The sequence below is a fragment of the Alosa pseudoharengus genome, unplaced genomic scaffold (assembly GCF_046254945.1).
Source record: "Alosa pseudoharengus isolate Yale_2024_CS ecotype anadromous, Long Island Sound unplaced genomic scaffold, YU_APseudo_1.1 YU_APseudo_1.1_scf_11, whole genome shotgun sequence".
Classification (NCBI taxonomy): Eukaryota; Metazoa; Chordata; class Actinopteri; order Clupeiformes; family Clupeidae; genus Alosa; species Alosa pseudoharengus.
The window spans coordinates 14,138,821-14,161,492 of NW_027468576.1; the positions used below are offsets into that span (position 1 = coordinate 14,138,821).

The window sequence follows — 22,672 nt, forward strand, 5'->3', positions numbered from 1 at the left end:
CTTAAAATGTGAAGTATATTGTGAACTAATTCAAATGCATATCCCTAATATTATGGTGACACTGCCATCAGGTGGTTGAAATGGGGAAAGAAAAGGGCTTGCGGGAACTAATGTTGTGTTTTTGCTATTATGCATCCAAGATCATGTTGCACTCTTTCATAGAAAACAAAAATGATGTTGTGACTGTGTTCATTTGGAAAGGGGTTAATAGGTTCCGGTAGACCAACTGTATTTTAAGGCTTTGCTGTGCTCTTTGGGTATTTGATATTCTGTTATTTGGTTGGTAGGCCTACTTGGTTGGTAGCCTATAGCTAAAGTCATAATATAGACATAAACAAAATACAAAAATAAATTAGTCAGAACATGTCATCATCAGCACATACTAGTTTAAAAGCAGGCATTATTTGACATATCTGAATAATCCAAATACCTAACTATCACTTTCAGTGGTGGTGCAGTTTAAAACGTGCAGAGAAGTGCCAAATGTGCAAAGTTGGCTAATAGATGGCTGAATTAAATATAGGCCTATCTTGAAAAATTGCCTTTGTAATCCATCGGACATGAGTCAAAGCTAATTGATATAAACGTTCAACCCTCACCTAAAAAAAACAGGTGTCTCCAAACATTGTTCTACAATTAGGCTACTGTAGCAGGTAACTCTAAAGAGATAGCAATGCCCAGGACTACCGGTAGTAATTAATTGATTGCTGTTATACCCTCTTCTGACCACTAGGGACCGTTTGTGTCGGCTGTCTTAAAAAAAAAAAAAAAAACTGGGTCCTGAGACCGTAGGCAATGACGTAGAAATTCAGTTGCGCTCTAGTGAGTTGCCTGTTTTGCATAATGCAGTTTCTTTGTTGGCTTTGAACCTCCATTTGCTATTTCTTCATTTGAGGTTTCTCTGACTGAGATGTTCAATGTGAATTGAATAAATATTCATTTGTTGTAGTGTGAAACTATCGGGTTAAAAATAGTCATTAATTTCGGGAACTCTGATCTTTTTCAACTGGAAATTCACGGACAACTATACACGAAATGTTCTCTCCGCAGCCCGAAAAAATGTCGGGGAAGAGTTTTCGAGTGAGTGACGGCGACTGGATTTGCCCAGATAAAAAGTAAGCAGAATTTAAATAAAACAGTGTCAGCGTTATATTGCTATATATGTCAGTAATACAACCTTTCTCGTGAATTGACGCGAAAAGGCAGCAGCTTGGCTTGCTCACTGTTATGCTAGCTGACGGAAATGCTAGTTTAAGTCGGCTAGCAGCAATGTCAGCTAGGCAGGACAAGGCCTTGACCCAAATTGGAGGCAATCGTCTACCACCACTCTATTTTCTAAATATAAATGTGTAATATATGTCCAGTTGCTGTACTTCTATCTGTTGTGTGAATGCAAAAACAAGTAATTCGATTGCTAACATTAAGATGGATGTCAAAAGGAGTAGTAGGAGAAGTATCTTCTTGTCGAGGTAGCAAAGCTGTCACAGTTCTCCTGACTGATTAGCTCGCTAGCTAACTTCACGGGGGTTCCTCGCGCCTAGCTAATGCATGCACCAACATTTTCCTTTTTATCACATTTCTAAAATGTATTAATAGGTCTTGAAGAATGATCTACTCTGCTAGCTACCTGTTTGCCTCACTAGCTGTGTCAGCATGCATGCAACGTTAAAGCCTAGTGCATCGTTAGCTGACGTGGTTAACGTTAACGTTAGATAACGAAAGTAACGTTAGGTGGAAATTATTTCCTGTAACGTTAACCGAGTTCTCATAAGCAAGCAAATTCTTCCATGGGATTGATTCTGGGGCAGTTACCCTCATATTTTTGACTCTCGTGCAGTTATGAGAATCTTGTGCTTAAAGTTTTAAATATTTGCCAAGGATGATTATTGATCATGGAAATACCACTTTATTAAGTAACGTTAACGTTGTCAGGTTAACCTAAATAAGTTATTGGGTGGCCGTTTCATTGGCTGTTGTTGTTAAAAGTGCTTCCATGCAATGTGCTAGGAAGCAGTGAAAAGAGGTCTCAAAATATTGTAAATATTGTGTGGCCTTCAGACTGCTTGTTAGCATTTTTTCCAGGTGACCTGTCACGTTAAGCAATGGAATGTGGTAACTAAACAATGTAGCCTTGGGACTAGGACCTATTAAACATTGAGAGACTTTATATGGAGTCTACATCATTTCATGAGCTTTTTATTTGCAGGGGCGTTTTATTCTCTTGTATCGAAACTGTTAGGAGTGTTTCTTTAAACTGTTTCAGTTTGATGTGACCGCAAAACAAAAGAACTATGCTCTGTCTCTCCACAGATGTGGTAATGTGAACTTTGCAAGACGAACGAGCTGCAACAGATGTGGAAGGGGTAAGTGACATGACTGTCACTGCATTTACAAAGTCCCATCTAGGCCACTTTTTGATTTAGTTATCATGCGGACATCTGTTATCTGTTAGAACTTGCTGATCGATAGTATGTGATTGGACTTTGCTCTCTTTGTTCTGCAGAAAAAACTACAGAGGCGAAGATGATGAAAGCGGGAGGGACCGAAATTGGAAAGACACTTGCGGAGAAGAGCCGTGGCCTTTTCAGTGCCAATGATTGGCAGTGTAAAACGTGAGTAACATTGGAATTGTGTGCTTTTCTAGAGAGGTGACTATGAATGTTTGTTTAATTCTATACAAATTTGGCAAATTGCACTTCTGTTATATCCAAAATAAACTATATGTTCATAAGGACACAAGGAAATTCAGGTAGTCAATGTGTAATGTTGAGGTAATAAAATGAAGTAATAAACTTTATATAAGGAAGTTTTCCCTTTTTAAATGATTTTTCCCCTTCTGCATTTTAAGACAGAAGCTCAAACAGAAAATATTTATATAATAAATATATATAGATTTATATATAATATATATAATTTCTCTCTCTCTCTCTTTCTCTCAAAAGCTGTGGCAATGTGAACTGGGCCAGACGTTCTGAGTGTAATATGTGCAACACACCGAAATATGCCAAGCTGGAGGAGAGGACTGGTAAGAACCTACAGGGAGCACTTGGTAACCAGAGCATAGAACAAAGTCCGAATACAGCACAGTGCATGACTGTGCACACCCGTATTCCAGCATTTGTAATGCTGGGAAATTCTGGTTTACATGTACAGATGCAGCATTATACACTTTGCACTGACTCTCGGAAATAAACATGGAGGGGTTGGGGGGGGGGGTCCTGACATTAAGCTCACATGGTTATGTACCTGTCTTTTTTTAATGGCTGAATTTGTATTTACTAGGCTATGGGGGAGGTTTTAATGAGCGAGAAAACGTGGAGTACATTGAGCGAGAGGAATCGGATGGGGAGTACGACGAGGTAAGCAGTCTAACTTGCACGGATTTTGTTAGGCTGTAGGTTTTGTTTAGACTTGCCTATATAAACAGCAACATGTGTCCTGATATCCCTCACAGTTTGGTCGTAAAAAGAAAAAATACCGCAAAACTTCATCAAGCAACTCCAAAGAAAGTGAGAAAAAACCACCAGAGCCGAAACCCCATGTGGAGGAGGAGGAAGAGGATGAGGAGGATGATGAAGAAGAAGGAGACCTTTCCAAATACAAGCTTGATGTAAGCGATATATACATATCAGTGTTGCGCGGTCTGCCCGAAATTAAGCGGTCGCCCGCGGATGACCGCGGTCACCCGCGGTTATGAGTCATAAACAAAATATTTTAATGATATTCGGGTCATTTGCGGGCGGGTCAGTTAAAATCAATTTAATATATATTTTCTACAAATAAGCCTACTTAAAATATCACGAGAAGGCTAGCATCAATACAGTAAAGGATCAATACAGTAAAGTCAACAGTAGCAACAAGCAAGACGCGAGTTAAAATAATAAAGACACCCCTTCAGGAAAAGCGATATAGGCTATGGGAAATATTGGGAAAAGTTGTTAAAGAAGATGACAGTAGTACAAGTTATGGTCTAGGCCTACTTCTTGTGAAGCCATTTAAAAGTATGACAGCCAAAACGGGCAGCCTGCAGGAATAAATGTTATGGCACACAGCCATATCTACCGGTATGTATAGGTTCGCGCATGCATAAAAGTTACCTTAGTTCGTTGTGTTTGTGACTTTAAACAGTGGACGTAGTAAAGCTTTGTGCTTCATTCAGCATTATAAACCAGTTCTTGCGCTAACGTTTTGACCAGCAATGTATCTTGCCTACCTTGCCTCACCATTTCTGTTTTCGAAAGAAAGATGTATGTCCACGGCCTTCAAATCTTATCCTGTTCTAATCCTTGGTGGTTGCGTGCGTGCTTGCGCTCTTATTCTCATTCTCTCTCCTGCGCAAACATTATGTCCTGCATGCCTACCGCGTGTAGTTCTACTGCATAAAGCTTCGCAAATAAATTCGTTTGTTTTACAGAAATGGCCTACTGTAACACTGCATGCAGGCTATAACCAAAAGCACACATTTTGTAAATAAGCGGGTCGGATCGCGGGTCGGGTATAATTTTGTCCTAATTAATATTCGCGGTCCGAGTTGCTGTCGGGTTGATTAAAATATCGGGCGACCGCGGGCCGCTTGTGACCAAACCCGCGCAACACTGATACATATATATGCACACACAACACACACAGACACACACACACTTTTCCTTCATTCTAGCATTACAAGTTCTAGCCTGCACGAACATTGATAAGCAGCATTTCATTGATAGGCTATAGTACTAACCAGAAGCAAACACTTCAGTTAGCAGGTGATTGGAGAGGGGACCCAAACATAAGGTTGTAACATTTGTTTGTGTGTCTGTTTTGACCCAGGATGATGATGACGACGACGAGGCTGATCTGTCCAAGTACGACCTCGACGCCAGTGACGAGGAGAAGGCGGCGGTGAAGAAGGGCAGTCCCTCTGGGTCCTCACGCTCACGGTCCTCCTCACGTTCGTCCAGCTCCAGCGCTCGGTCCAGGTCCAGGTAAACGGGTACAGGTCAAGGGTAACGCAAGGAAAATGTCAGTATCAGCTCAATTTTCCTTCCCACGTTTTCCAACCACTCCCACTTCTCACTGTGGTTTTTGTCTGAACGTCATATGAGTTCGTTTTGTACATATGTGTTTGTTTGGTCGCTTGTTTAGTGGTCCTCTTGTACTAAAGGGACACATGTTATGGTTATTTATTGTTTTTAGCATATGTACTTTTTTTTTTGTTTGTTTTGTAAACCTTGTTGTTACAATGTGCTTGTGGCCTTTTTAATATAATGGTCCAGTGAATGCATCTATATTAGCATTTTGCAAGTCCTATTTTATGGTACAATTAATGTGTCTCTTTTTGTTGTGCAGGCACCTTTTTCTTAATATAATGAAACATACATATGTTCTTGTATTGTGCTGTGCAATGTGAAATAGGCTGGGTTGTTGATCAGCCGCAGTGGGGAAATCCCCTACTAATAGCATAAGGAATTTAACCGCTTTCCTGTGTATGTCTGAAATAGCATTTTATTTGTATAACTTTAGATTTGCACAAAATAATAACATATACCATACCATGATTATAGGTTTTTGGTTTTCACATTTTATGAAATGTCTTAAAGGAAGAAAAAGCCTAAAGCCCTTTTTTTGTGGCTGATATCGTTGCCACATATTTCATTGTGCACTGCAGAAAAATTTGGAAAATCTTGTTTTCTCTGTGTGTGTGTGCGTGTGTGTGCGCGTGTGTGTGTTTCAGGTCCCAGTCCAGGAGTTCGTCCAGCTCTGGCTCTCAGTCCCGCTCGAGCTCCCCGGGCGGAGGACGCCCTCGCAGGTCTAACTCCAGGTGAATGAGGTAGCGCGCTCTTCTGCCAGAGCGTAGCTGCGACCCGACTCTAACCACTTTAAGCTCTAAAGCTCGATGGGGAGTCCGGGCCATGGGTCGATGATTGAAAATCTGGCCAATGTTTTCAATTTCAGTAATGCCAGAAGCGCTACGGGAACTGTAATGGCAAAGTTGGCTTACTGGTACTATGACTTCGAACAAGGGTGCTTTAATATATTGTGTCACTGCTGTAAGGAACTCTTAACTGTCTCTTCTGGGTGGTTTTGGATATTAGTCTTATTGAGTAGAGGCCTGATAGATGTTTCTTTTGTCTTTGGACCTCTAAGGAGGTCCAGAATATTTTTTTTGTTATTGTTTTTTTAAGTCATATTATAGCAAACAGTGTTCATCAAAGTGTGCAACGTATTCCGCTCCCAAGTGTACACACATGTATACTTTGGGAAACTAGAGCTGTCAAATTTCTATTCCAATTCCGTTTCATTGCACTGACGACACTAAAGTGTACCAATATAGTCAGGGGACTTAGATGTGGGTTAAAAAGTGTGTCCTGGTGAAATGTTTCTGTGTTCTAAGGGTTGCAGTGGACATGTTCAAAAAATGGCTCTGTCAGGAGGATGAAATCCTCAGAGATTATGGCCTTTATGTAGAATACATTAGGGGTGCTGGAGCTAATACTGATACATTTTTTAAAAGAAAAAACCTTACTCAAACTAGTTCTCAATATAGTATGTTAGGAAATCTAAATGGCTGCAACATCAACAGTCTCTCTTCATGTGTAGATCCTTATGGCAGTTGGTTATTGACCAGTAGGTTTACGGCTTGAGTTCCTGCAGTGATTTTTCTAACGGAAGATTCTGACATATCCTCCCCAAAAAGATCCAGCTCCAGGTCACCAAAGGGGTCTTCGTCCTCGAGGAAGAGGTCTCGCTCTCGATCCGCATCCTCCTCGCCAGAAAGAGGAAGGAAAAGAAGTCGTTCCAGGTCATCGTCCGGGAACAGGAAAAAAAGGCGCTCTAGATCGCAGTCGTCTGAAAGGTTTGGGTTTCTGTGGAATACCAGATGGTGTACTATTTAGGTCTCCATTTACTTGTGTTCTATCCTGATGTATTAATTAGGGTTCCATTTACTTGTGTTCTATCCTGATGGTGTACTAATTAGGTTCTATCCTGGTGGCATGGTGTGCATGTACAGTTCTTGGCATTTGTTACAGGGAAAGTTGTAATGTCCAACTCACTCACCCCTTCCTTGCTCTCTTTTTGTTTTCTTTTCTTTCTTCCTCTTTTTTGTTTTGTTTTTTGTTTTCTTTCTTGTCTCCCCTCTAGAAATCGTGGCCTGTCGTCCGGATCCTCCCATTCTGGTTCAAGTTCAAAAAAGAAATGATTCGGAAAGCAAACAGTATCATAGGGATCTCATACATGCATGCTGATTAAAACAGAATAAAAAAATTAAAAAAAAGACGCTGTTAAAAGCATCAGATTACAGAACTATTCTCAGTCAAAGTAAAAGTCAATAGCTTTTTATTAATTGTTTTGTGATCATACCGTCTGCCTACCCATGAACAATGGCTTCCCATAAGCAATGAAACTTTCATGAAGTTAAAGCCTAGGGACTCATAGTGTTTCAAGCTGGTTCAGCTCATGACCTGCCTCTGTAGCTGGAGGCAAGTCCAAACCTTAAATGACCCATCCTAGCGTTGGCAGTAATAACCACATCAGTCACCTTAACTTATTATATGGCAAACAGCTGAAATTAGATTTTTGATTGGATGTGTATTTTTAGAGCTGAGTTCTAGTGGCAGGAACTTGGGTTTGTGTTTAATCTGGAATGTCCATATACGGAATCACATCAGTGTTCATGCCAGGCCAAATCTGTTAAACTGTCAACTCCATGTATATGAACATAGTGCATACCAAGAGGCTGTAGTTTTACTGTCCATCTGTATATTTGAGGTTTTAAGGTAAGTATTTTTTTTCTTTATTTTTTGTCCCTCAATATCTCCTTTGGTGAAATGAAATTCCTGCTGTGAATGTTGTTGGGTTTTTTTCTTTTTCTTTCTCACCTCATGTTTTGTGGAGTAATTCCTCTAGACAGTCTTGAATTCCAAAACTGCTGTGTGGTCATTAAACCGTAAGCCTACATATCATTTCTGTAGGTCGGGTCACCAGACTATTAAATTAGTTTTTCTTGGAAGCATCCTTAGTCTCATTTTACAGTACGTAATGTATAGAGTAACAATTTGTCATGTCTAGACATATCTTTCTTTTTTTTTTTCTTGAGAGATGACGGGAAAAGTAGAATGTGAGAGATGTTCTGTTTGATTCTAAAAGCAGCGTTGTTATGTGAATAAAATCTTGTTAATCACACGATGGGAATGTCAAACTGTTTTTGCTTCTCCACCTGACCTAGTGTTGTAATACGTACTTCTTAGAGTGAAAACCTGACATAGGATTTTAATATTGTTGGTAAATTATAGAAAAGTTAATCATCTTGCCCTTCAGATGCATGCAGATGTCAATATAGAGTAGATTTTGCCAGATAAACTTGATCTAATCACAAAGCGTGACCTCTGCAGATCAACTCGAGCACAATCACAGGCCGCAAAGGTAGGGTGCTAGTTTGTTTTCTTTATATTTCTACATATTTATTTGACATTTTACATGCAAAAAAGAGTGCCCTTGAATAAGCAATCAAACATTATGGATGAAAAGGACAATATATACTAAACCTGGTAGCCAATTTCGGAGTGTAGCCTATAACATAATAGCCATCGTTTCCCAACCGTGGGGTCGCCTGAAATTCAAATGGGTAACTTACAATTGACCAGTACATCACATTAAATAAAAATATATATATTAAAATCCTATGATATCTAAGTTAAGTAACTAATATGATCCTTCATGAGGAAAATTCATAATATAAAAGGTAAAAAAATAGAAACAAGATTTTTGATCATTGGTGCTTATTTCTTAGAACTTCATCAGAACAAGTGAAAGTGCTTGAAATGTAACAATTTTGTAACGTGTGGGAATAGCACAAAGACACCTACACTCAGACACCCACATACACAGCAGGCCAAATTAGGAGGACACCGTTAAGGTAGCACCTACAATTAGCCTATTACACTCGGGTCCAGTAGACCCGAACACCACCTACCCTATGTAAGTTAGGTGTGCGGGCCGGGGATGTACTGTGCAGTCATTGAAAAACAGTTCGGCTATGTTTTTTTACTTTTGTTCATTGCATTCATTGAGCTTTAATGATCCCTAAAATATTCAATGTGATCACGTTTACCTTGAAGGATTTAGGCTACTCTTTATCAGTGTTGTAGGCCTACTATGAAAACCAATTATTAATTAAATTTGCCTAAAGAAGGATGGTGGGCGATTGGTTTGTCCAGTCTGAATTAAATTCTATGGTGGAGTAATGCTCTTTTTACCAGTGAAATATGTACAGAACCATTCCTGTTCATAACCAGTGCAATATATGTTTATATTCTTTTTATATTTTTATATATGTGCATTTTTTAAACTATTTATTATTGTTGTTATGCAAACCTCATGAGTTGACAGCACTTTCCAATCTCGTTGTATACCTTTGCAAAAAGTGTCAATGACAAAGACTATCTATCTATCTATCTATCTATCTATCTATCTATCTATCTATCTAATTTAACTTAAAAAAAATAAAAACAACGAAACTTTTCTCTCTGACCACTTAGAAATTGACCAACTGTTATCTTACAGCAAGATATGCTAGCAAATAATTGTGTGTGGCCACGCCTCTCCGCACTGGCTATATAGACGGCTGCGCGTAATGTACTTGGTTTCAGGGAGAAACGTGTGGGGCTGGTGAACGCAGCTGTCTTTGGTGAGGTCGGTGGGATGTACGTCGGTAAAGGATGATTTATCACAATTGCAAATTTTTGAATGTCTTAAATAATCACTCTGTTGGAACGATGCTGGAATCCAATGTATCCAAAACATTGCACGAAGGCAATGCCACCAAAAATACCAGCTGTGGATCAGTTTCTGTTGCCTATCCCATTATTATGATGGTAACGGGAATGGTTGGGAATTCTCTTGCCTTGATGTTAGTTTATAGTTCTTACAGGAAGAAGGAAAATAAACGGAAAAAGTCATTTCTGCTCTGCATTGGTTCACTTGCGCTTACAGATCTCTTTGGGCAACTGTTAACGAGCCCTGTCGTGATTTCAGTTTACCAGGCTGACTTGAACTGGGAGCGCGTTGACACATCGGGAAGTTTGTGTGCTTTCTTTGGGGTATGCATGACAACTTTCGGACTGTGTTCCCTTTTCCTTGCCAGTGCAATGGCAATCGAGAGGGCTTTAGCGATCACTGCTCCACACTGGTATTCCAACCATATGAAAACTAGTGTAACCAAACAAGTGCTGGCTGTTATCTGGTGCCTTGTCATATTATTCGCCCTGCTACCCATTGCAGGTGTAGGGCAATACTCTCTACAGTGGCCGGGAACCTGGTGTTTCATCAGTACAGGGGACAGAAACAATGCCTTTTTTGCGTCCACGTTTGCTGGCTTGGGTATATTTTCCCTTCTTGTAACTTTCTTCTGCAACATGGTGACAATACGTGCGCTTGTCATTCGCTGTAAAATGAAATTAAGCTCGTCTCAGACGTCCAAGCAATGGGAGCGCCTCACCACGGAGACCGTGATTCAGTTGCTGGGAATCATGTGTGTGCTCCTGGTATGCTGGACCCCATTACTGGTAAGTGTTATGATGGAGACGGTCTGCTTCATTTATTACATATAAAGAAAATTAAGTCCAAGTTAGGATGTGAAAAATGCGCGCTAAGTTATGTGTTTACATGAAATCCACATTTTCCACTGAAGTCTATTTTTGTCTCTTCACACTATGGCAATTGTTGGTGGTGAGTGGTTTATTTGACCTTATGAGTTATTTTCATGATAACGCACTGTGGATATCAAACCCAGAGAGGGCATAGCTCATATAGTGACAAAGTATAACTGTTAAGCTAATCGTTGGTGGAAAGTTTACACCAAAATGATTAAGCAGTTCTAACGTTCTTCTGTAGATTGGTTATACAAGCATGTGTGTAGGAAGGAAGCTAGAGTTAATGTATGCATTCCACACTGTAGTTTTTAAATAGACAAGAGAGGTAACAGCAGGGAACATTCAGACCACAGACAATAATCTGGATCATGTCACTGGTAAAAGCTATATCTTGAGAAGTATTTAATGGCTAGATTGTTGTTTCTGGATGGTCCCCAGCTTGCATTTATCCCATCAAATGAGGAACTTCATATGGCTGTCAGTAGTTTTTTTGTCTTACATGAGCAATCTAGACTAGGTTATACAGCTGGCGTCATTATGCTGTAACCCAGCTCTATTACATTACAGCTTCAGACCATTTACAATTAGCCGGATTTTAGAAAATGTACAGTTTGATGGACGATATGATTTTGAATCTGTGAAGCTTATGTTGCTAAAACATCCATCTCCATAAGTGCAGAGGTTTTCTGTTTTAAGATATAAGGATGGCAACCATGTTTGGTGATCCAGAGATTCAGTATCCCTATTGAAACAAAAGTATGTTTAGTCATAAGTGAAGCAGCTGGTCAGAGGTTGACTCAGCATTCTTTAATGACAAAATTATTATAAATAGTCCTAAAGAATAGTCCCATGGGAAATGTTCCCTTGTAATAACTTATAGCAGTGGAAGAATGAGAGAGGTTATGCTTCATGAGAGGTTGTGTGTGTGAGTGCGTGCGTGTATGTGTGTGAGACTTTGGCAAAGACTCAGAATACCCAAACTCATAACATCAATTAGAGACTTCTCAACAGTGTGTGTTACGTGTTGCAATGGTAATTGTCCACTGGAATATCTCAAAATCTTGTTGACATGGCTCTGGTCAATTGGGCCTATGACCCTGTGGTCCTTCCAAAACATTGCACACAACATAACCATAAAAGAGACTAAACAGACCTCCGTATGCATGCAAGGTGACAAGGTTATGTCACCAATGCTTAAACTGTTAGTGTGCATATTAATATTTTTCTAAAGATGACCAATTACTCACTTAGGTTCATTTCAGTTGACCGTAGTTGTCATGATTGTAACCAAAACCAACAGAAGTCTGGTTGTCTGTGAAAGGTAACATAAGGTTGGTACAACAGAAAAGAGGAAGTTTTGTAACCAATAACTGGAAGAGTTAGTGAGTTATAGTGGTTGCCTGAATCCTGTCAAAGTTAATTGCTGTGCCTTTTTTTGGCTGTGTTTGTTTATCTGTTTACTTTTCACTATTGATAAACTATTCCTTTAGAAAAACTGCCCTTCAGAACTAGTATGTGGATGGTCAAGGATTCGAAACAAGTTGTACTCGGTGAACAAAAATTAGGAAGTGCTTCTTGACCTATCTGAAGGTAATTTAGGAACACTGAACCATCTAGGAACAATTTATTCCTAAAAAATATTTTTAGGCTGCAAAATTATCAGTTGAATCAATCATGTTCATGACAATCATGACTGACTCTTTGACCCAGATGAAGCATTGCATGTCATGAATCTAACACCCTTGTATTTGTGTGTGTGTGTGTGTGTGTGTGTGTGTGTGTGTGTGTGTGTGTGTGTGTGTGTGTGTGTGTGTGTGTGTGTGTGTGTGTGTGTGTGTGTGTGTGTGTGTGAATTCCTTCTGCAGATATTGATGATGAAGATGATTTATACGCAGACGTCTTCACATTACTGCAAACCACCAGCCGGTGGCTTCTCTCCCAGTCGAGACGTGCAGATGGACTGCAACTTCTTCCTCACCGCCATCCGTCTAGCTTCACTTAATCAGATACTGGACCCGTGGGTCTATTTGCTGCTGAGGGAAGTCCTACTGCGGAAATTTTTCCAGGTGACAAACGCAGTATCCAACTGCTCCATCGACAGACACAAGGAGACGCCAACAGCACTGGACGCACTAAACAAACAGACCCTTGATGCAGAGACAGCGCAGAGCCAGTGGAAAGACCAGAAGGAATAACCTGACCTGCAATGAAAGTCATTATGGTGCATTGGTAAATGGGCCATTTTTTTTGCCAGTGTAGCAATCTTGTCAAACTTATGCTGAGATCCAGTCATTCAGAGTAGTTGGTACTCTGGTGCTTGATATGAGTCTATGCCTGGTGAGTGTTACTGTCATATGCATTGACTGTGAAGGGAACTACTGCACTGGAGGTAAGATGAGATGACCATACCAGCACTTGAACACTAAAACCAAACAGCATTTTGTAAAGTTGACCTGCCATGGTCAATGTGTTAAAAGGGATTTCACACATGGTTGCTCAATTACAAATATTGCAAAACAAGAGTAATGTTGATGCCAAACATGAATAGACTCTCCTTGCTCGCAGCTCTCAAGGACTTCAGCGTATAACGGTCAGAAGTTCAGACTTCATGCCAACGTCAGTCAGATTGTAATTCAACTGGCAATGCATTGGGGGCCAAGCATCCACACAGATCTTCCTCCTCCCAGCTCAACACTGTGTTGTCTGTGTCTGTTTGTGACCTGTTTGAGTGACCTCTGCCCTCATGTGACCCCACACACACAGCAGCTGAGCTGACTGTAGAGCAGATGTGCCAGAGCTGGCCTGCATCAGGGCCACATCTGAGCCAAGCCGGGCATGGATCTTGCCCAGAGACATCTGCTCTGTAGGATTTGTCATTCCTGACTGACTGGGTCTCTTAAGGCCAGTGGGGCTATACGAGAAATTTGCCAACTGATAATTATCATCAATAATATCAGCCCTATCTAATCAGCCCTATCTGATATGTTCTCTTTATGTTTTTGCACCAAATGATACATAATAATATGGTTTGATGCAAAACAATACTAGTATATTATTTATAAGCTAGTGTGAACAGAAATGTCTTATAATGGCAGTAATTTGATTGTGGATGTTTAATCGCATTTTTCTCTTGAACCATGTGGATTCTCAGTTAAGGAGTTGTTGACACTCCGGTACTTCAGTACAGAATCTACTCTAACAACACCAGTACAGTGCCATATTACAGTGTGTGAACCTTTCTCACCCAAACATGTATACAACACACTACAGTGATATTCTAAAAAGTCTGTACGAGCAGGCTTGTATCAATGAGGGAAAGCTGTTACAGACTGTTATGAGATTTGGAGTTCATATTCATGATTGCTTTGTTTGTTTAGTATTGTTTTTGTTGCTTCTGTTGTTGTTTGAAGTATATCTGCTGAGTTTCCTTCAAAGCTAAGGGGTAATTTCCAACGTGGCTCATCATCACTGCTTTAGTTCATTACCACTCTCAACATAATGTTGAAGCTCTGAAGCCCAAGAAAACAAGCTAGATTGGGCAATCTGGTCTTCAGGCTGGTCAGACATAATTAACTCTAAGGGATCTTTTCTATAGTGTAAATGTTGAGGGGGTTTTGCAATGTTAGGCTTGCCATTGCATAATATATATATTGCTTTTTCAATGCAGCCAAAGCCTGCACTGGCAGTGATGTTTTCAGCTTTGGCCTGATTGGTCTCGCAGATTGATAAGAGAACCCTGTGCATTACAGTTTAATATGGGCTGCAATGCCACGGTTATTGTGCCAGGCTGGTGTTGAATGAGTTTCCTGTCTGTGCCATGAGGCTAATGTCATTTATAACTGAACAAGGTCCTCTTCCTCCTCGTCATCAATCCACTTATGCCATGGCGGGCAGGTTGTTCAGTCAGAGCAGATATCTTAGCTCTGTGAATGTATCTTGTTAAAGCTGACTTAAGGAACCACCTCACTGCCTTAACGCTCTGTCTCTCTGTGTCGGGCTGTCCTGTGCCCTGGACTGTTAGAGCATGCAGAGAGAAATGAGACTCACATTTACAAATCGCTCACGTGGCGTCATATTTATGATTTTGAAATGAAAAAAGATTGCTGTGCGGTGCGTAGCCATCATTATCAGTTTACATGCTTAATACCCAGAGCCTATAAATAGTCATCCTACTGAATTTATAAAGGAACATTTCCGCAATAACAAAGGTATTTATGTAATCTGGGGGTTTTATTCATGCACTTTTCCCATACTTTTTTAGTAGCAGTTTTTTTTTTATACTACGAGAGGGTGTTGAGGATAATGATTTGCAAATAGATGTAATGATGCTGTTATATAGATTTGCACATCGCAATCCTGGCATTTAGGATTGAAATGAGCATATTATTGAAAGCATCACCAGTTGGTTTATGACAGCACCGGGTGTCATTTTGGCTGAGCTAATTATAACAGAAGAGGGCAGGAAGAGTAAGTATCCTGTGGAGAGTATTGAGATGGCAGAATGTGTAGTACCGTTTGAATCACTCACTGACTGACCTTTGTTCTAATGAGGGTGCAGGGAACCCAGCAAGAAAGAAAGTTTTGTGTGCGTGTGTGTGTGTGTGTGCATGCGTGCCCGTTTGCGTGTGCGCGCGTGCGTGTGTGCGCGTGCGTGTGTGCGCGTGCATGTGTTTGTGTGTGTGTGTTTCTGCCGGCCTCAGCACGTGTCTGTAATTGCCAGATGAAGTTCGGAAACACTGTTGACTGGTGATTATGTCATCCTGCATAGTTAATGGAAGCATCCTGGAACACCAGAGAGAGCAGCCACACCACATCAGGAGGCTGAAACAGATCTCCCACAGCACACACACATACACACACACACACACACGCACACACACACACACGCACACGCACACACATACACACACACATACACAGATCAGGAGACTGTCAGAACACTCGTGTTCAGTCCCATGGTACATACACACACACAGACTCAGGTACACACACACTGTACCAGACTCTGAAACAGATCTCTGTCAGTGCACTCATGCAAAGAGCAGAGAAGCAGGTTACCCTCATCATCATAAGTCAAGCCTGAAACCCACTGGCCAATCACAAGGCTCAAAATAGCACCATGAGGTTGTCATGTTTTATTTATTTTCTATCTTTCTATCTTTTTTTAAATGTATTGTCCTTAACAGATAAAAATCATACTGTTGCTGTGAAATAGCTTGAAATGATTGTAAACTAATTTATTCTACTATTGTATAAAAGTGTGTATAAAGTCTACATGCACATATTGACCTGATCAATATGTAGTCCATTACCTGAGGTCCACTGACATGTACTTGGTGGGAAAAAATAATTCAAGTAAAAAAAAACTACAGTGATGCTGATCTCTTGGCCTTTATCTCTTGACATGCAACATGCCGGTGCTCTTTCAGAAAGTCCTCCTAGACACGTTTCTGTGAACTGTGCTTTGAATGCTTGTCAGACGGAGGTTGAGTATCAGTTGCACTGAGTAACACAGAGATGGGGGGGGGGGTCATGTGGGTTCAAGCATGGGTGTGCATGTATGCAACGAGGACTGATAACGTTTGCATGTGATACAACCAGCATACTGTCATCCTTTTGATGTGTCTTGTGAATGTCCTTGACTGATGACTTATCATGAGGAATCCGGTCACTCCTGTAGGATACTTCAGGGTATTGCGTTTTGAATGTACTGTTTAAAATTAAAAATAAAAAAATAAGTCACTACTGTGGCAAAAACAAAAACTTACCATGAGATGTATTTTACTTTTCACTTAAAAAAATCCTTCCTTATTAAATGTTAACTGCTCTTGTACTGTGAAAAATAGGTCATAATGGCATCTTTGCAAATGTCTGTTGCTTAAGTCATTTTGTTCTTGTTCTTTGAGTCTGTGGTGTTTTGTTCCCCAAAGCAGATATAAGGTCCAATGTAATGACAGAATATGGTTATGGCTCTAACCCTATTTCACACCGGTCTTTGTGGCTGGGTTGTTTAGTTCAACAAAGCACGTTTAAGGTCTAGTGTAATGGCAGAATTGTCAGTTTTTGCTAATTCGGTTAACTACATGATGGTAATTGATTTTGTGTCAGATTTTGTTAAGGTATAGACTAGGCTTGGGGGAGAACCATTTGCAGATGATGCACTAGTACTACCTTCTCACTGAAATACAATGTTACTCGCTGTGTCAAGCCGTCTTTGTCCTACAGTCTCAGTCAGCTATTAAAATATGAATGAAATGTAAATGTGATGTGATTTATGTAATATGAATTAGTGATAGTTTCAAGGAAACAAACAGACTGTTCCCTCTGCACTGCAGAGCGCACATAGTCATTATGACCTCTGAGTTCTTATGAGTCAGAGAGAGATGAGGCATATGCTCCATCAGAGTAATTATTCAAGACTAAGCCATTCTTTCTAACACAAAAGTGTAAACATGTATGTCACTCAGCACACTCTCTGATCAAAAAGTAATAATAATGAAATAATAACTCTGGAAAGTCTCGTAAAGTTCGCTTGGCAAGCTTGTTTTCCAGTGAGCATGATACACAGCTTTTGAAATATGAGCTTTTGGAAATTGAATTTTTAACTGCAAGTAATATCAATAACTTAATGTAAATAAAGAAACTAGATGTACCGCAGAGCGGTACAAAATATGACCGCCGCCCAGTCCAGCACATGTTTTCCACAAAAATAAGTCACGCTGAAAGGCATATATGATTCTAACTGTCTCATTGAATTGCATTATGCACACTCAATTCTCACTGGTATCTGCTAGACAACAAGTACCAAAACATGATTAGTTCATAGATTTCACATGTAAAATACATTTTATACAACCCCACCCCCATCTTGCCTGTTCATAATTCTGAGAAATTCTTGAATTGTGTGCATGTGTGCGTGTATATGTTTATGCGTGTGCGGGTGGGTGTGTGTGCGTGCATGTGCATGTGCTTGTGTGTTTGCCTGTTTATGCCCTACGGTTCTCAAGATATTCACAGAAAACTGTGTCTGCCCTACCCTCCTTTCGGGGGGTCCAGTCCAGCGGGTGGGCTACAGATCAAAACGAAAAACGATGGTTCCATGATATCCATGTGGGGTTACATGTCCACCAAGTTTCGTGTACCCCGGTCTTTCAGTGTCCCGGGAATCCTTGTTGGTGTACAGTCACTAAATGTACACATAAATTATTTTATTGTAAGGCCCCCCATGAACGAAAGTCCACGAAACTTGGCAAGCATTTGGAGGGTGTCATAATGATCCTACACTTTTAATTTCGTGCAGTTTTGACCATGTCAGCCAGAGATATTGTGATGAAAACACCTAATGTTTTGCTTTTTAATTTTTAACTAGGTGGCGCTATACATGAAATAAGTGGTAATGGGATAGGTTGACATGCCCCCTTAAGACCAACATACAAAAAAAAGGTGGACCTCCTAGGCCCTACGGTTCTCGAGATATTCACAGAAAACTGTCTCCGGCCACCTACAGGCCAGTTGGTCTATAGTAACATAAATTAATTTATTGTGTGGCCCCCCATGAACGGAATTCCACGAAACTTGGCGTGCATTCAGAGGGTGTCATAATGATCCTACACTTCCAATTTCGTGCAGTTTTGACTATGTTAGGTCACAGATATCTGCGATTACAACACCTCATTTTTACTTTTATGTGTTTAACTAGGTGGCGCTATACATGAAATGAATGGTTATGGAATGGGTTGACATGGCCCTTTGAGATCAACATACAAAAAATGTGGGGTTACATGCCCACCAAGTTTCGTGTACCCCGGTCTTACAGTGTCCCGGGAATCCTTGACGGAATTTTGGACATGCGAAAAAAAAAGAAAAAAAAATCTGACTAAACCTATATGACCGCCGCGCAGCGAAGCGAATAATAAGCAAGAGTATAGTATATGACATTGTAAGCCTCAAAGAATACAATACTTTCTCAGGAGTTTTCAGAACTCGTTCCCAGTTATATTTTCCAAACATGTCAGACACCAAAGGCTTGGGCTTGGGTGCAGCTGTACCCTGACGCTCGGCTCAAAGAGAATGGATGCTGTCACTAAGCCAAAGCAAAGACTGTCAAGACTTATTGGAAGATTTTAAGGTCACCTCCAGGTCAGCCTCGTAGCCTTGTGAATATTCGAGTACTCCTCAGAGGAGCCATGTCTCCACATCTTTAACATTTGATTAAGTTTTCTTGCTTTTTGAGTGTACTTTGTTTTTTAAACCAATTAAGCCAATGCAGAATTTGACATGGTAATGAATACACATTATACTGAGACTGTTAGCAGAAGTAAAGATAAGCTGGTGAATTGCTCATGCTGTGAATTTAATAAAGTTTCGTGTACCCCGGTCTTACAGTGTCCCGGGAATCCTTGACGGAATTTTGGACATGCGAAAAAAAAAAGGAAAAAAAATCTGACTAAACCTATATGACCGCCGCTTCGCTGCGCGGCGGTCATAATAAAAGGCATGAGCACCAAACTACGCTCAAATGGAGAGGGCAGTTTTATGAAGTAATTTTCCTAGCTGGAAAATTAACCGCATCAGACTCTTACCTGTGCTGCTGGTCTGTTAAAGGATTACTGATTTACGATCTCTGCTTTGCTCAGATGAGAATGTTCCAGTTCCATAATGACGAAGTGTTTCCATCTCAGGTTGAACTCATTGTCCAGCAGTAGAGAATGAATCTGATTGGTGGATTTTTTTCGAGCTTAATCAGAATGATCATTGCTGTGGTTATGAAATCAAAATGGCCAATATCAGGCAGTCAGAGAGACCAGACTGACATTTGGAGACCATCCGTTTATTCATGTACCACCCTAATTAGACTGTTCCCGCTTTATTAAATTCACAGCATGAGCAATTCACCAGCTTATCTTTACTTCTGCTAACAGTCTCAGTATAATGTGTATTCATTACCATGTCAAATTCTGCATTGGCTTAATTGGTTTAAAAAACAAAGTACACTCAAAAAGCAAGATAACTTAATCAAATGTTAAAGATTTGGAGACATGGCTCCTCTGAGGAGTACTCGAATATTCACAAGGCTACGAGGCAGACCTGGAGGTGACCTTAAAATCTTCCAATAAGTCTTGACAGTCTTTGCTTTGGCTTAGTGACAGCATCCATTCTCTTTGAGCCGAGCGTCAGGGTACAGCTGCACCCAAGCCCAAGCCTTTGGTGTCTGACATGTTTGGAAAATATAACTGGGAACGAGTTCTGAAAACTCCTGAGAAAGTATTGTATTCTTTGAGGCTTACAATGTCATATACTATACTCTTGCTTATTATTCGATTCGCTGCGCGGCGGTCATATAGGTTTAGTCAGATTTATTTATTTTTTCTTTTTCGCATGTCCAAATTTCTGTCAAGGATTCCCGGGACACTGTAAGACCGGGGTACACGAAACTTGGTGGGCATGTAACCCCACATGGATAGCATGGAACCATCATTTTTCGTTTTGATCTGTAGCCCCCCCGCTGGACTGGACCCCCGAAAGGAGGGTAGGGCAGACACAGTTTTCTCTGAATATCTTGAGAACCGTAGGGCCTAGGATGACCAATTTTTTTCTGTAGGCAATTTTTTTGCCTCCAGGGGTCATCTTAACCCATTCCATGTGCACACATGTGCATAAACAGATACACACGCACACACATACATTCACAGTAATCATACGTAGGACCAGGGCCTGAAGTTAACTTTTTTGGCCACCAGCCACTGTGGCAGGTGAATTTTGAAATCCACCTGCCACAGTGGCTTTTTACCAGCCAAAATTATTTTGTGCCCAAAATAAAGTGAACGACTCAGAAAATGCATAAGAATGGTTCTTGAACTTGTACAGAATACACATTACAGTACTCAAGTAAAAGTAAAAAAGTACTTTGTTAATAAACTACTCAAGTAGGCCTAACAAGTTACTTTTTTGTAGGCCTACATTTTTATATGTTTGATGGACCTTTAAAGGGATACAAAAGTATCCTTTATGCCTATTTGCTTTTCTCCTCCTCTGTAGGCTAATCATATAGTCAAACATATTTTAAAAGCCCAATTCAAATATATTTTATATTTATATTTATATATACTTTGTCATAGCCAGAATAAGCATTACGTGGCTATGGATTGAAAAGCAGTCTTCCAATACATTGCAGCTGATTCTTCTGCTTTGCATTGCAGTCTGGTTATAACTCCACCATACAGACAATGTAACCTAAAAACAATGGCTATATTATGGGTAGACCTATATTTAGGCTATAATAGCCTAGGCATATCCACTCGGGCAGAGCGACTGTCTGGGCAGGCTATCTGTTTTCTCAGCCGACCGTCTCATGTCATGTCCTGCAACATTGAGGCTACATAAATGAATGCTAGGCTTTTTCTAACTTGTATGCTCGATTTCCAGTGCATTTGATTTGCTTGTAAATTAAGTTGTAGGCCTACTTTCCTTGTCCAATGTGATTGTTGAACGATACTGGCCAGAAATGAATATACGTGAAAGTTTCCGTGTCATGTCATAGCCTACCTCTAGTCTCGTTGCTACTCTGGCAGCCTCACCAGAAGATGCAGCAACTGTACGTCATTGTGTTAACTGAGCTGTTAGCTAGGCCAGGCATTACTTTTATAATCGTGGGCTAACGCATTCTGAAGCCCTGTTTCTTTTCTCCAAGGGAGAGGTGCGCTTTTCCCTCTTCGAGATACTTTCTCCAATAATAAACTTGTACTCGTAATGTAAGGCAATTGAAATGTAGCGGAGTAAAAGAGTAGATTATTGGCTCAAAAATGTACTTGAGTAAGAGTAAAAGTAGGCTACCGTTTTGAAGAAGGAAAGTCGTTTGCCGTTCCTCGAAAAAAAAATGTAACGCGATAGGCTACCCACCCCTGCAAATGGGTTTGATCCGGTTTGATCTCGCTTTCTCCGAGCCATAGCCTACAAACGGCAATCTGGACAGTGCATCTCCTTGCTCAGTGTTGTGTTGTCTTATTGGCTACCCGCCAACGTGGCAGGTACATTGACAGTTTCACCCGCCAATCACAAAAGTTACCCGCATTTGGCGTGTGCCAATTTCATGCCCTGCGTATGACACATACTCACACAGTAGACATATGTACGCATGCATGCACATGCACAAACACAGGCACATACGCAGGCACACACACAAGCACGCACACACACACACACACACATAAACATAAACATGTATACGCACACATGCACACAAGAATTTCTCAGAATTATGAACAGGCAGATACCAGTGAGAATTGAGTGTGGATAATGCAATTTAGTGAGACAGTTAAAATCATATAGGCCTTTCAGCGTGATTTATTTTTGAGGAAAAAATGTGCTGGACTGGGCGGCGGTCATATTTTGTACTGCTCTGCGGTACATCTAGTTTATACACACAGTGGGGTGTTTAGTAGACTTATAATGTAGGAAAGTTGTTTCCTTGTGTCTCTCATAGTATTGCCAGTCTGACTCTTGTCAGGAAATTATGTTATTGTACTGGGGCTCAAGGCGGATTCCTTGTCTGTGAGGCCATGGGTCCAGGTGTTTTCTGAAGATAACATTAAAAACAGTTCATTACAACCACTCAGTCAACTTTATCCCACCGGAGGAGATCATAATTGAATTAGAAATACCACTTATCATTTTCAGGGACAGAAAGGTTATCACTATCAGTGCCCTTCACATGTATTGGCACTTCAAGGTAAAGTTGACTAAAAAGAGGAATTAAAAATTCATATTGTCATATTGTATTGCCTATTTATCTTGGTCTGACAATGAAAACAATGAGAGAAAATCCAACCTTGAAGAAAAGCACATTTATTTTCAGGAAAAAACAATGCATCAGTTATTGACACCATTAGATAAAATGCAACTGAATCTGTTTTCTATTTGTATTCAACTTCTTTAAGGTAATCAGAGTGTCTATTGAGTAGTTCGGTTGGGGTGGATGAATCCTTAAAAGTTGGAGACAAAAGTTAGAGTAAGGAGTGATTTGCCAGTTATTATTATTA

The 22,672-nt window shown here is 40.4% G+C and overlaps 2 protein-coding genes across 2 annotated transcripts; both read left to right on the forward strand.

The window, feature by feature from the left end:
• Positions 1 to 830: 830 nt before the first annotated feature.
• Positions 831 to 8,169, forward strand: zranb2 (zinc finger, RAN-binding domain containing 2). Its single transcript, XM_076278066.1, has 10 exons — positions 831 to 1,115; positions 2,311 to 2,363; positions 2,504 to 2,612; positions 2,943 to 3,025; positions 3,283 to 3,359; positions 3,455 to 3,610; positions 4,813 to 4,967; positions 5,717 to 5,803; positions 6,680 to 6,838; positions 7,126 to 8,169. Exons 1-10 carry the CDS (start codon positions 1,036 to 1,038, stop codon positions 7,181 to 7,183), a joined length of 1,017 nt encoding a protein of 338 aa, XP_076134181.1. The 5' UTR covers positions 831 to 1,035; the 3' UTR covers positions 7,184 to 8,169.
• Positions 8,170 to 9,649: 1,480 nt separating this feature from the next.
• ptger3 (prostaglandin E receptor 3 (subtype EP3)) lies at positions 9,650 to 16,889 on the forward strand. Its single transcript, XM_076278067.1, has 2 exons — positions 9,650 to 10,547; positions 12,500 to 16,889. The coding sequence occupies exons 1-2, from the start codon at positions 9,702 to 9,704 to the stop codon at positions 12,827 to 12,829; spliced, it is 1,176 nt and encodes a 391-aa protein (XP_076134182.1). The 5' UTR covers positions 9,650 to 9,701; the 3' UTR covers positions 12,830 to 16,889.
• Positions 16,890 to 22,672: the final 5,783 nt, after the last annotated feature.

Bases quoted from the DNA above. Each gene is read 5' to 3' on its own strand.
- zranb2 (XM_076278066.1), top strand. From the start codon at position 1,036: ATGTTCTCTCCGCAGCCCGAAAAAATGTCGGGGAAGAGTTTTCGAGTG. The intron at 2,364-2,503 runs GTAAGTGACATG...TTTGTTCTGCAG, and splicing joins CTGCAACAGATGTGGAAGGG to AAAAAACTACAGAGGCGAAG. The intron at 6,839-7,125 runs GTTTGGGTTTCT...TCTCCCCTCTAG, and splicing joins AGATCGCAGTCGTCTGAAAG to AAATCGTGGCCTGTCGTCCG.
- ptger3 (XM_076278067.1), top strand. From the start codon at position 9,702: ATGATTTATCACAATTGCAAATTTTTGAATGTCTTAAATAATCACTCT. The intron at 10,548-12,499 runs GTAAGTGTTATG...TTCCTTCTGCAG, and splicing joins TATGCTGGACCCCATTACTG to ATATTGATGATGAAGATGAT.